Genomic DNA, 13787 nt, shown 5'->3' on the forward strand with positions numbered 1-13787 from the left:
AACAAGAATTTGGTACTTTCTCACGTTACATTTTGTTTATTTATACACGCATACATTTCGCCAGCCAGGTTTTTGATGTGTGATACAGAAAGTGACTTAAAAAAAAAAAAAAAAAAAAAAAACTACCCTAAGATATATTTGAGTGAATATTTCAATATTTGATCTTGCTCTCTCTGCAACATGAAAAAAGAGAATGAGGATGAGGAATTATGAGCTTCTTCTCCTCATTATGTTTTTTTTTATTCTGTTGCATGCTCACTTTGTACATTCACTAAATATATTCATGTAGTTGAGGTTAATACGTATTTTTTATAATATGTATTTAATTATTACTAAAGCCATAATTATATGTAATTATTCAGGAATGATAATTAATCGCCACGTCAGTAACTTGCCATTTCTACAGATAAAAGTTCATTTCATTTATTTCTAAAGCACTATTCAAACAACAAGTTGCACCAAATGGCTATACAGACATAAATAAAACATTTTAGTAAGGGAAGGATCACATAATAAAAAATAAAAAAAAAACTCAACCCTTCACTTGCAAAGGCTATAGAGAGGAAGTGCATTTTTAAATGACTTTTAAAAAGGCCTAATGTAGGAGCAGATCTGATATGAAGTAGTAGGTTGTTCCATAACTTAGGGGGAGCTACAGCAAAGGCCCTTTCACCCCTTCTCTTTAATTTCATCCTCGGAACAAGCAGACCCCCTTTGTCCGCAGACTTTAAAGACTTAAGGGGCTCATAGACCTGAAGGAGCTCAGATAGACGGATCTAATCCATTTAGGCTCTTATAAGCAAAAATTAAAAGTTTAAAATCAACTCTGGCTTGAATGGTTAACCAACCCAAAGAGGCCAAAATGGGAGAGATGTGATCAAATTTACGGGTCCCAGATAAAAGTCTGGCTGCAGCATTTTGTACTTCTTGCAGCCGACTCAAAGATGTTTGGGAGACTAGAGTGAGTTACAGTACGAGTCTTGAGAACACAAAAGCATGGATCAACATATCCAGATCTTTACAAGATACAAATGGTTTCAACTTAGCCAGAAGGCTTAAATGAAAAAAAAAAGGCAGATTTCACCACAGAGTTTATCTGTTTATTGAACTTTAAGGAGGTATCCAACATTACCCCAAGATCTCTAACCACTGGTTTACAGTAGGAGGACAACTCTCCTAAACTAGAGCGATCACTCATAGCATGTCCTCCAAACCACACAAGTTCTGCTTTGATTTAATTGAAGTTAAAAAAAGTTATTTGATAACTAGACTTTAACCTCCAATAAGAAGACTCTAAGAGGAATTCAGCATTGTGTCAGTATTTTTTTCTTCACAGGCAGATAAATTAGTCTGTCATCTGCAAAGAAATGAAAGGAAATCCCATACTTGCGAAAGATAGACCCTAATGGTAGTATATATAGGGCAAATAACATTGGAGCAAGTACAGATCCCTGTGGAACTCCACAGGTCAATGGAGCAGATGAAGAAAATGTCTGGCCTAGGTTAACAGAAAAACTTCTATTTGACAAAATAATCTAAACCAGTTTAGAGCAGTACGATGGATGCCTACCACATTCTCAAGGCTTGAAATTAAAACCTCATGATCTATAGTGTCGAAAGCTGCAGTGAGATCTAATAAAAAAAAGGACAACAGAATGGCCAGAATCACTAAATAAAAATATATAATTTAAAACTCTTAAGAGTGCAGATTATGTACTATGATTGGCTTTAAAGCTTGACTGAAACGCACGTCAAGGCCACTGTGCATATTAGATTGTTCCTTCATCCAATAGATGGCGGTAAAACCTTTTTTTCCATTTTAAGTTCTCATGCTGTAGTGTAGAAAGTTAAAATTAATGCATGGAAAAGAGTAAGAATTAATAAATAAAGTTAAACTTTGCACAAAGCATGTTTTAAAATTATTATATTCCAGTTAACATTTTGCTTTTTATTATTATTATTTGGTGATGTTTTATTGCTTTATTTAACTTATCAAATATCCCCCCCCCCCCCCCCAAGAAGAGCATTTTTTCAACCTGTATTTGTCTGTAACAAATGATAAAATCTGCTGGAAAATAAAATGTTTGACAACTGAAATTAGAAGCTTAGAAGCTTAAGTAATCTTCATTTCTGTATCACTATCACTGGAAAGATGTTGCTTGCTGATTGCTAATTATTTGTGAAATTTACTAGCAATTTCTGTGTGAAATTTAGTTTAGAAAAAAAGTTGATTTTAGATGATTTCTAACTGGTCAAAGTGATGTTGTTAAAGCCCACTCTGAGAGTTATTACCCTTTGTTAAATCAGTTTCAGTTTAACTGAATTATAGCAATGTCACCATGCAAACTCCAAGATAAATACGAACTCTGTTTAGAATTAAAGAGTTAGTTCACACAAAGATGACAATTCTTTCATCATTACTCAACCGTAACCTCTGTGGAACACAAAAGATGATATTTTGGTTACCACTGACTTCAGTTTTAGGGACAGACATTTCTCGGGCTAGAATGATAAGAGGATGGCTAGGCACATACAACTTTAAGGTTTAGTATACATTTTAAAATGAGTAATATATTAAAGCTACATTAACATGGCAAAAATGTGGACAATATTTATTTAATCGTTGGTGCATCATTCCGTTTAACCTTTTTAACCCTCTAAAATATTAACCCTATAAAATTTGCACTAATAACTAAGTATTTATTACAACATTTACTTCAATTTTAAGTACCAGAAAGGATTAATGGATCTAAAATATGGTCATGCAGAATAAGCCATTCATATGCCATTAACATTAAACAGCCAAATATTATGTTAATGCTAATAAGCAACTAGTTAATAGTAAGAATTTGTCCCCAAACTCAAGTGCTACCAAAATATTTCTACATAGCACTCTATTAAGTGGGAAACTGACATTGAAACATTCAGAAAGAGCAAAGTCAATGCATTAAATAGAGAAGCACCAGAAGCCATCTCACTCTGTTAATCACCTATTGTGCCAAATAAAGACTGAAGATGTTATTCAACCATACAACGTCATTATCATGCATTCTGTTTGTGTGTGAAAAATCTGCAAATGAATAGAGACTTCAGATAATTATTTAGCAAACAAAATGCATCTTGCATGGTGGATCTGCAGTTCTTGATCAACAAAATGCAGACATTGATCCCGGAGGTGGCTCAGCCCCGCATGAAGGTCTCATGCTCTTCTGGATTCCAAAGCTGTCTGTTCCAGTCATAATCATCTATGAAAAAACAACTTAGAGATGCTGGGATGACCTGATAACACTCTCAGAAGTGCAAAAAAATACACCACCGTACTAAATTAGCTATGTTTATAACGCCTTCGCAAACACAAGACTGTGTGTTTAGTTGGCTGTTTGCAAAAGTACGTTTTAAAACATGATCCTGTCTGATTGCTGTATTCACATTGCATCTGGTGATTTCTGCCTTCATGATGTGACAAAACGTGATATGTTTAAAAAGTAAAAATGGATTTTATTTTTCAGACCACATCCTGGTCCATATGATAAATACAAAGTCAAATTTCTAAATTATTATTATTATTTTTTTTTAAGAATAGACAAAATATAATTTATTCCATTAACAGTCTTGCCTGTATTTAGGAGACAAAACATCTTGGTCGAAAACATCATTATATTTATTTTACAGTCTTCTCAAAATGAACTTTTAAGGTTAGCCAAGATTGTAAAACATGTATCTGTTTATTTAAAAATCTTGTTCGATATCTCAAAATCATTTTGAAAAGTTATTCAAAATGGTCAAATAAATATAAATAAATAATAGTTTGAGATATTTGTATATAAATAGTATATACCATTTGGGGAAAATGCCTTCTTCAATTTGATTATCATTTGAACTAACATTTGCGTTTCAGTGTTTTGCTGTAACCTCCACGCCACTGGACAGTGAATGACAACAAATTGAGTCAAATTTTGCAGAGTAATTTGATTTGATTCATTGTTGATGCCTTGTTTAATGCATGCCAACTCGCCCCGACGAATTAGGATAGAAATGGGGATTAAATCAATGTTTAGGCTTTCTAGAAATATTGGTATAGTTTAAAAATCACTTTTTATATTTTGTCTTTACTGCCATAATTTTATCTGGCTTTAGAGTGTACTCTGAGCTCTACACACTAATCATAAAAATGAAAATAAAACCTACTTCAGGTGAAATAAATAGATTAAACATTAGACATCAAGGTCGCAGTCTTGGCGTTTAAGAAAGGAACTTGTGGTAAAGCTGAGGTCGCATATGTCTTGCAGGAGTTACTAACAGGAACTGATGAGTCATTTGATAAAACTGGGACCCTAGAATATCATGCATCTTTTTATGCACTTATTTATTTCTCTTCATGAGCCTTTTTTTTTTTTAAATGAGCAAGTACACACGCAAGGGGCAAATGTCACAGTAAAGGAGAGCCACAAGGGGCATCAAATGATTCTCTTCATGCACCAGTCTTTAGATTGATTTAGTGAAACCAATTGGGGCAGCATGTAAAATCGGGGATGTTACTTTCATCTACATGAAACAGACTTCTTTCTTCTCTGACATTTTCTGGGAAGGTCCAGACAAACCGATTATGGCAAAAAACAGCAAGTCTATCACATGCTGATAAACCTTGAGACATGTCTTGTTAGAGGAGGTAAACTCCGTTCAGCCCTACATTAGCCTCATCACACCACTAAACACAGGAGATGATACTGTATCATAACATTTTTCATTGAGCTGATTTGGGTCAATCATGGGATGCTTGTTTTTCCTACCTGTTAATTTATTCAAAATTACTCTCTTACGATGAAACTGGATACCTTATCTTTAATGAGCATGAATTTAATTTCTGAAAGAAGTCTCCGAACATACCAGATAATTTAACCTTTTTGATTAAAACTAGTTCAGGTGGTAAAATCTCATGCAGCATGACCCAAAACTGTGATGATGTTTATGAAATATTTATATTTGCAAAGAGCCTTTTCACCTGAAACAAACAAACAAACAAACAAACAAAAAAGATCTGTAAGATCTGTACACTATAACATATATTAAAGTTGTCGGGAAAATGTTATGCTTTTAACTGATGGTTTAGACCACATAACATTTTAAAACCTTTCTAGAAAATGGTATCAAAACAAAAATTAATGAATCCCAAACACAAAATCATATGTTTCTATATTGTTGCCAAGGGTTTCTTATTTAAAGCAACGGAGGACCCAGCAAATCAAAAATGACACCAAAGGGTCCAGACCAAGTGTCAATATATAACCAGTTTGGAGTGAGAACGTGTTGGAGTTTAGGACACATACAGTTTTTTTTTTTTTTTTTTTAAGATTAAGTTATGGTATTGGCCATAACAGTGCATTGTTTACATTTTTTCCCCATTCATGGCCAATCAGATTTGTCCTTGACCCAAATAACTAGTCTGTTACTTGTCATAATTATATACTTGATGACATATCATATACATGATATGCCCTGTAGAATCGAGAGTTCATCCAAAATATGTCAAATGCCCCCATATTACTTATTTCTGATTCTCATTTCTTAGTTTGTTCATCTAAGATCAATCCATGATCAGTAGAAATACCTGCCCATGACCCGTTTGTATGTAGTAAGTAGTTAATAGTCTCAGTGTATTCAGGTTTAAGAGAGAAAGAAACACCCCATGCAGCACCCCATGACCTTCCTGGTCACGACCTTTTGACGCTCACTCATGTCCCCCATCATCTTTCCCAGCACTCACCAGCACATGAAAGAGTTGATCAGAAGGGAGGTATCGTGTGAGAGGATGAGACACAAGAGCTCATAGTGCAGTGGTTTGGTGCTCCTGAACGAGATCACATGCTTGGCATATGGAGGAATCCTGAGAGCCTTCATGGTGCATTTTATGTCTGAATAAAAGATGGGAGGAGAGAGAATAATATATCTGTTGTTGGACCAAACTTTAAATTCCACTATTTTATTGTGAGATGAGAGTTTTCAACTCTAACTGCAAGGGAATAACACCGCTGCATTAAATAAAGAGTGCAACATTTACATGTTAAATTCATATTTTATTGAATTAAATGCATGATAGTTCAAAAATAGTTGCAATTCTTCATTGTTTATTTTTGTGTTTGGACACCAGAGTCACTTTGTCAGCTCCTTCTACTTCAGTGATACCTCAGTTCAACAGTTATTTATTAACCATTTGCTATAGCGACAGAATATTGCTCCTATGTTTATTTCAAAGCCTTTTATTTTCTTGTGTTTTTGCCTGAAATAGGTTTTGACTTAACTACCATTCAAAGGTTTAGAGATCTGTAAGATGGCTCTGAAAGGAAACTCTCATATGCTCACCAAGGTTTCATTTATTTGGTCAAAAATACATAAAAAAAAATCATATAGCAAAATCTTTTTACAATTTTAAATAACTTTAAATGTTTTCTATTTGAATATATTTTAAAATGTGATTTATTAATTTAATGCAAAGCTGAATTTTCAGCATCATTACTTCAGTCTTCAGGGTCACATGATCCTTCAGAAATCATTCTATTATGCTGATTTTTTTTTTAACCGTGATACTGGTTTTCTTGTTTCTTTCATTAAAAAGATCAAAATAACAACAAAAACATTGAATAGTATTACATAATAAGTAAAAAAAAGATATATATTTGTTTTACTTAATTATTATTTAAATTAGTTAATACCATTAAAGGTTAGAAAATAGACCTCACCTGTTTTGCTAGTTATTTTGTATCTCAGACAATCGTCACTTAAATTTAACTAAGCTACTGCACTGTTGAAGTGGGTAGGAATGCTTGTGAGAAAGACAGGACTATCACAGACATTCCTTTCCTTGCTTTCAGTGATGTATGGGGACAAAATGTCATTACCAAACCAGTGATTTAACTCCCTTAAACGTTTCCAGCTGGAGTGTTATTCTGCCCCAATGCTAAAAGTGTCATATGGAACTCAACCTTAGTCTGCTGGGCTTTGTGTGATGTGGTGCACCTGCTCTCTTTCCCTCTGCCTCGCTCTCTTTGCTTACTCTCCTTCTCTTGCATTCATGCTTCAGATACACAGCTCCACGCTTTCACTTCTCTTACTCTTCTTTTTAGTGTCCACAGGACAGCAATGGGCTACAACACCTGTGATTTATATATATATATATATATATATATATATATATATATATATATATATATGTGTGTGTGTGTGTGTGTGTGTGTGTGTGTGTGTGTGTGTGAATGTTGTTGGTGATTGTGTGTCTATTTCTAAAAGCCTTTACTATATAATTAATAGTTAACTATGATTGCAGAACAATATTCAGTCATGCAATCTCAGGCAGTGTATGTGTAAAAAGCCAACGCTTTTTGCTTGACTGTGTATTATGGACATTATAAAAATCCTGCATCAAAAACTGAATTCTGAAGAATTGCATGTTTGGTTCTTTATCGCCATCTAGTGGCAAGTCCTATCATTTGTCATTCGTAAATGAAGAAGACCTTTATGCAGCAAGGTTTTCACATTAGACCAACGGTGAGCACACGTGCATCAACATATATTTACATACAGGCCGTGTGGATTTCTTTGTATTATTGTAGAGAAAGAAGTCAAAGAAGGGTATTCAGGAAACATTTAGTTTTCTGAAAGTTTCAGAGATGTATGTGTGTGTCTGTGTGTGTATGTTTGTTTTATAATAGGCTAACTGAAAAAAAAAACTTGTATTGCTTTCATGCAGCATACTTAATTTACTAAACTGATTACTTGCGGAACAAAATATATATATTTTTAAATTGCATGTGCAATATGAATGTGAATGGACTCATTAAACACATTTTCAAAAGTAACGATTATCTGCCAGAACATTGGGTTGCGAAAGTAGCTATACATTTAAAAAATAGAGGATATATTTTTTAAAGCTTGAGCACAATTAAAGAACTAGAATTTACATTAGCTTCATCTAATTTCTATACGTCTTTATATACATATTTGTTGAAGTCTTTGACCAAACAAATCGTACCAACAAGTGTACACCGACGCCTGCACTGACCTCAAAGACATTCAAGCTACCGGTCCCTTGGGATCTGACATGCTTAGTCATGTGGAAGTATATTAACAAGCAATGCACAGTTTGCACACAAATTAACGATGCCATTGTTAACAACAAAGCGCAGCTTTCAAGTCACTTAGCGCCTGTCTGTTCTTAAAGTTGAATTCCAGTGTTTGATGCATCCCTTTCCACAATCCTAATCGTAGGTCTGGAAGTGCTTAATCATGTACAAGTTATAATTTAATGAGATTCATCCTGACACGTATATGTTAGTCAGTGTGTGTTCATATGGATGAACGTGTTATAATGAATCATTATCTGATGCAAGAACGTTAGAACTATTTCAGGTGACACTTGAATATCTTTCAAATATAACATCATATTTAGAGAGTTATAAATAACCTAAAGTATAAATGTTATGAAACGTGTATTGCTTTTTGAATGGTAATTATATTAAACACAATAACTAACATTGTCTATCAATTATTATTGTTAGATGTATTTGGTATTCATCAGCCTCACATTTTAAAAATGAAGACTGGCCATTTGTTGGTTATTAAATCATTTATGAGGCTCTTAATTATTTGAATATAGTTTTCCCCACTTTTTTGCAAATCGATATTTTGTTAATGGTTTTTAGAAGACACTTATGCCTTTTCGTTTGGTGCTGGTATGTTCAACTTAATGTTTTTTTTTTTTTGACTGTAATGAGTTTTTATTTTATATTTTTATTTGCTTTTGTTTGGTTGTTGTGGAGAGATGTTTAAGAGTTATGTTGAATTGAAACTATTAAACCGACTAAAAAACACATTATTGAAGTTGAAAAAGTCCTACAGGGAACATTATTAGTTTATCTGTACGTAGATTAAAAGGTGTTTGTTATGGTATTACAGAACAAATTAATTGGCATAATATTTGTTTTAACTGACGGAATGGGTAAACCAAGCTTGTGTTTTCGTTCATACAATGGAAAACATATTTTAGTTACACAGTTTTGGCTGTACAATATAGGCCAAGTAGGCTTTAGCAATATTTGAGAGTACATTAATGAACATAATGCACTTATCTATAGGTAATTTTATATGAGAAACAAACAAACAAACAAACAAACAAACAAACAAACCAAAATTATTTTTATAATTATATAATATATAGTTATTATTTTATATCAACAATTGATGTTTTATTAGCTTATGACTTTTAGGCATTGTTAATAAATGGCAGTCGATTGATCGAGTGTTTTCATTGTTTTCTGCTCAAAGGCAATCTGATGAAGTGAATGAACAGCTAGGCACTCCGCGTGTGCGTGCGTGTTTGTCTTACCCTCTGCTTTTTGTGATTGGTCGAAAAAAAACTTGCTTGTTCCCCTTCATGCCCACATGAATAAAAGAAGACTGCAAGAGCCTATCGGCGCGCGCGACACCCCTCCTACACCGCGCGCTAAAGTTATCCACTTCAGCAACTCCCAACCCCTAAGCAGACTTTGTCATCCAAAACTATCAGACCTTTTAAGAAAACACTGCAAAGAATTAAGTAACCGTTGTTCACTCGAGAGCGTTTGGAGTACCCCCTCCCTGGCGCGCGCGGCTTCTTGTTCTTGCGGTAGTTATTTTGCTCATGACCCCCTCCGCACAAAACACTGTTTATCTCTGTTTGATTTTTTTGGAGGTGTCACATCCCCGCGATAGTGTGGCTGGATAACTTTTTTTTATTATTTTCCCTTTTTTGAAAAGAGGACTTTAGAATTTTAGTCATTAAGAAAACATTCATCAACAAGTCTGGACTTGCTCTCGCAGTTTAAACATCAGCCTTACTGTGCCTCGTCCTTTATTAAAAGTAGAATGTCATCTTTACCGGGAACAGTACCGAGGATGATGCGACCGGCTCCAGGACAGAACTATCCCCGCACCGGATTCCCCTTGGAAGGTTGGTTGGACAGATGCTCGTGTACTTTGTTTTGCTGTAATTTATTGTTGTAAATAATACCAGGCCTACAGATCTCATATAGCCTAAAAGGTTTTTAAAGAGTTTGAACTGTAGCCTATATTACACTTGTGAGTACATTAAGTTCTCGACTGAATATGCTGTGGCAAATGTCCGATTGGCGAGTTTTATAATATATATATATATATATATATATATATATATATATATATATATATATATATATATCGCATTTTGATGAACAGGACGCATGTGCATATATGCACCATAATAATAATAATAATAATAATAATAATAATAATAATAATAATAATAATAATAATAATAATAATAACTTTTCCAGGGCTATTTTGTTATTATTGTAGTGGTTAAAATAAAATGTATAATTCCAAAGCCTGTCCGTAATTGTAAGGTTTGTTGAACTGATAAAGTGTCGCAAGTTAATCCAAAATACACTAAAGAAAAATATTTGAACAACACCGAGTGCAGAAAAATACAAATAATGAAGCATAACGTATCCAGGCCGAGAGAACCACTCAAGAGATGTGAAAGATCTGTTAAATCATTTTAAGCATAATTGTCTGCTAAATTTTCTTTCATTAATTGACAGGAAACACAATTCTTAGCGCATCTCAAGACACCAGTAGGCTAAATGATGAACAATTTGCCAGATTCAAATAAAAATTAAAACATCTTTTTTTTTTACATTTAGAACAATAAATACAATTATTTATCACTGTATTTTGTAACAGTTAGACTGGTTAAACTAAAAAGTGTGGCTCTATATTTCAAAGTACCTCTGAGGTCTTTGTTTTTTGGTATTCATATAGTCAAAGATAAATTATTATCGTTATTGCTTTGAAATCCTATTTAAGGGGAAAAAATATGTAGCCTCGGCTATTAAATTGGGTAAACTGGAAGTCTGAATTTTGAGTGAATGCAAGCCAAAGTTAGATTTGATCCCCCTTTCTTCACTGCAGTTTCAACTCCTCTGGGTCAAGGTCGAGTCAATCAGCTTGGCGGAGTTTTCATCAATGGCAGGCCTTTGCCAAATCATATCCGCCACAAAATAGTTGAAATGGCTCACCACGGCATCCGTCCCTGCGTGATCTCCCGACAACTTCGCGTTTCCCACGGTTGTGTGTCCAAAATCCTCTGCCGGTATCAAGAAACTGGCTCGATCCGTCCTGGAGCAATAGGAGGAAGTAAACCCAGAGTAAGTATAGCCCATTGTTATTATTTTCATTTCTGTAGTTATCATGATGCATGATGGGTTTTTGAATCTATTATTTTTATTTTGCAAAGCTAACTAAAGGAAAAGGGAACACGCTACAACTTGTACTAAAATTTGTTCTCCTGTCTTTTTTCTTGTCACCCATACTTTCTATTATTTTTTTCTTTCTCTTCACATTGTCTCGCCTTTTCAATCAAACACAAAAGCAGGTGGCAACACCTGACGTGGAAAAACGAATCGAAGAATACAAGCGCGATAATCCCGGCATGTTCAGCTGGGAGATTCGGGATAAACTGCTGAAGGACGGTGTGTGTGACAGAAGTACAGTTCCCTCAGGTGAGGCCTCGTCTGGTAAGCAGCCCCCTTTTTTATCATGTCCACATCACCTATCTAGTAATTTCAATAATTTTTTTATCACAATAATTTTGTATTGATGAGTTTATAATTACTACTGTTATTTTATAATAACTAGGATGTAGGCCTATTAATTATAAATTACGGATATAATTTATTTAACATACTTTATTATTATTAAACTATTATTATTATTATTATTATTATTATTATTATAACTCAAATATATTTATTTTGTTCACTGTCTCCTTTTATTTATTTATTTATTATACCATCAGTAAGTTCTATCAGTCGGGTTCTTCGTGCGCGATTTGGCAAAAAAGACGATGAGGACGACTGTGACAAAAAGGATGACAGCGGGGAGAAAAAAACTAAGCACAGCATTGACGGCATACTTGGAGACAAAGGTAATTCATTTTAATTTTCTTTTAATCTTATGCAGAAAAACAGGCGACTTCTTGTAGAAATCAACTTTGCGCTTGAGTTTATTGGGGGTGTTCTCTGCACGTTAATGCTTTGTGTGTCGGTGCTCGACGTCCATGCGATTTCTGTCTTTTAATCATTTGATTTAGTGTATTTATACTGGCTCTGACGGATGGTATTTAGGCCTTGATCTATTTGTACAACAGACTCATTTGACGCTGAGTAAACGGTCCCTTGAAAACGGTAACTGACAGATGACCGATGTGGCAATCAATATCAATTACAGTCCATAAGTTCAACATTGCCCGCTGGTTCTCGCGATAATTCGGCACGCTTATTCACACGTTAACAGACCTTTCCATCTGGCAACCGTTAACAAGTAACAACGTTGTAATAATATAAATAATTTTAGGTTGTTTCATTTAAAAAAAAAAATCATTTTATATAAATAATGCAATTGTCTATATTAGCTAAATGTAATAAGTCGTGCCCAGAATATGTTAATATATTTGGAGAAAAAAATATTTAACTAAGCAAAAGACACTTTTTGAAGTAGCCTAACACTACAAAAAAAAAAAAAAAAAAAAATTCGTCGGTTGTGTGACAGTGTTTTTTTTTTCACACTTGAAGATGAACTTCAGTCCAAAGATCTCTGCTTCACTGAAGCTCTTTTGGAGCGAGGAATCTATGCTACAAAGCAAAGCCTTAAAGCAAGGCTTCGAAAGAAGGAATGAACCCTTCCTTTCACATTCAAAAATCCGTAAAGGGGGAAAAACTTTTAACAAAAGGCCAAGAGGGGAACTATAAAGAGATGAATTATTCAATACACCCTGCTGGTAGATAGTTTTGTAATATTATGGAATCGTCTGTTGGAATAGAATGAGATTTGGAGGGTGCAAAATGTTTTATTCTTGTTTGGAAATGCCCACTGCTCTTTTTGGAATCACTATTGTGTTTCTTAGCTGACGTTTAGAGAGGTGGTTTAGATATAGGAGGTACCCTGTTCGTCTTTTACACGTATGTAATTTCAACTTTATTTTTACGAAATTCGTCGTTTCATTTATTTTGTATTATTTATATAATAATAAGTGAAACAGCACATTGATTTTGTTCAGTTTTGAAATATTGTAAATGCTTTTCTGTGTTAATAAAAAGGATGCCGATTATGCATACCTTTCTGCATTATTTAAAGCGGCTTTTAACTCTGTGCACGACTGATTTAAAATATGTGTTTTAGAACACGTTTGTGTTTGTTTGTGCTTGCGCGCGCGCGAAATTCAAAACCCTACAACCTCTGTGCACAGATTCACAGGCCAGTACTGCTATTAGATTACGGATACACAAATTGGCAATCCGTGATTAAAAAAATTCTGCCATTGCCCTAAACGCTGTGCATTAAGAATATGAATATTTCCATCCGATGAGTTCATGCATATCTGCTAGGATTTATGAATAATTTGTGTAAATATCAGTATTGTTTATTTACATCTCCAAATTCACTCCACATTTGTCTTACATCTTGTGAAATGTCTTTTCACATTTTAGCTTTAAGATTTCATGCAAACGAGATGGGGCTAAAATGCAATATTTTTCCAGACTTAAAAAGATTTTTCTCGGGGCTTGTTTCACTTGATCATCCAACTGGCATTTAATAATGTTAAGACTTATTAGAGTTCGTAATGAAAACGTGTCTTTTGAACAAGCGGCTGTGTTGGAGATGGGTGTAATAGCTCAGAGGCATGGTAAGAAACTTATTTATCCCCAATCAGCTCTCAG

The 13787-nt window shown here is 34.2% G+C and overlaps 1 protein-coding gene across 4 annotated transcripts in view; it reads left to right on the top strand.

Annotated features, from left to right (window-relative positions):
• The first annotated feature begins 9450 nt into the window (after positions 1 to 9450).
• Positions 9451 to 13787, top strand: part of pax7b (paired box 7b) — a 49448-nt gene continuing 45111 nt past the window's right edge. Inside the window, exons 1-4 of one of the 4 annotated variants that reach the window (XM_026241710.1) lie at positions 9451 to 10003; positions 10981 to 11216; positions 11441 to 11570; positions 11867 to 11995. In XM_026241710.1, the coding sequence (XP_026097495.1) occupies positions 9898 to 10003; positions 10981 to 11216; positions 11441 to 11570; positions 11867 to 11995 (601 nt within the window). In that variant the 5' untranslated portion in view covers positions 9451 to 9897. Of the gene's footprint in view, positions 10004 to 10980; positions 11217 to 11440; positions 11586 to 11866; positions 11996 to 13787 lie in introns of all 4 variants that reach the window. The other 3 variants (XM_026241709.1, XM_026241711.1, XM_026241712.1) reach the window with 3 other exon arrangements.

This window comes from Carassius auratus, unplaced genomic scaffold (assembly GCF_003368295.1).
Source record: "Carassius auratus strain Wakin unplaced genomic scaffold, ASM336829v1 scaf_tig00000254, whole genome shotgun sequence".
Classification (NCBI taxonomy): domain Eukaryota; kingdom Metazoa; phylum Chordata; class Actinopteri; order Cypriniformes; family Cyprinidae; genus Carassius; species Carassius auratus.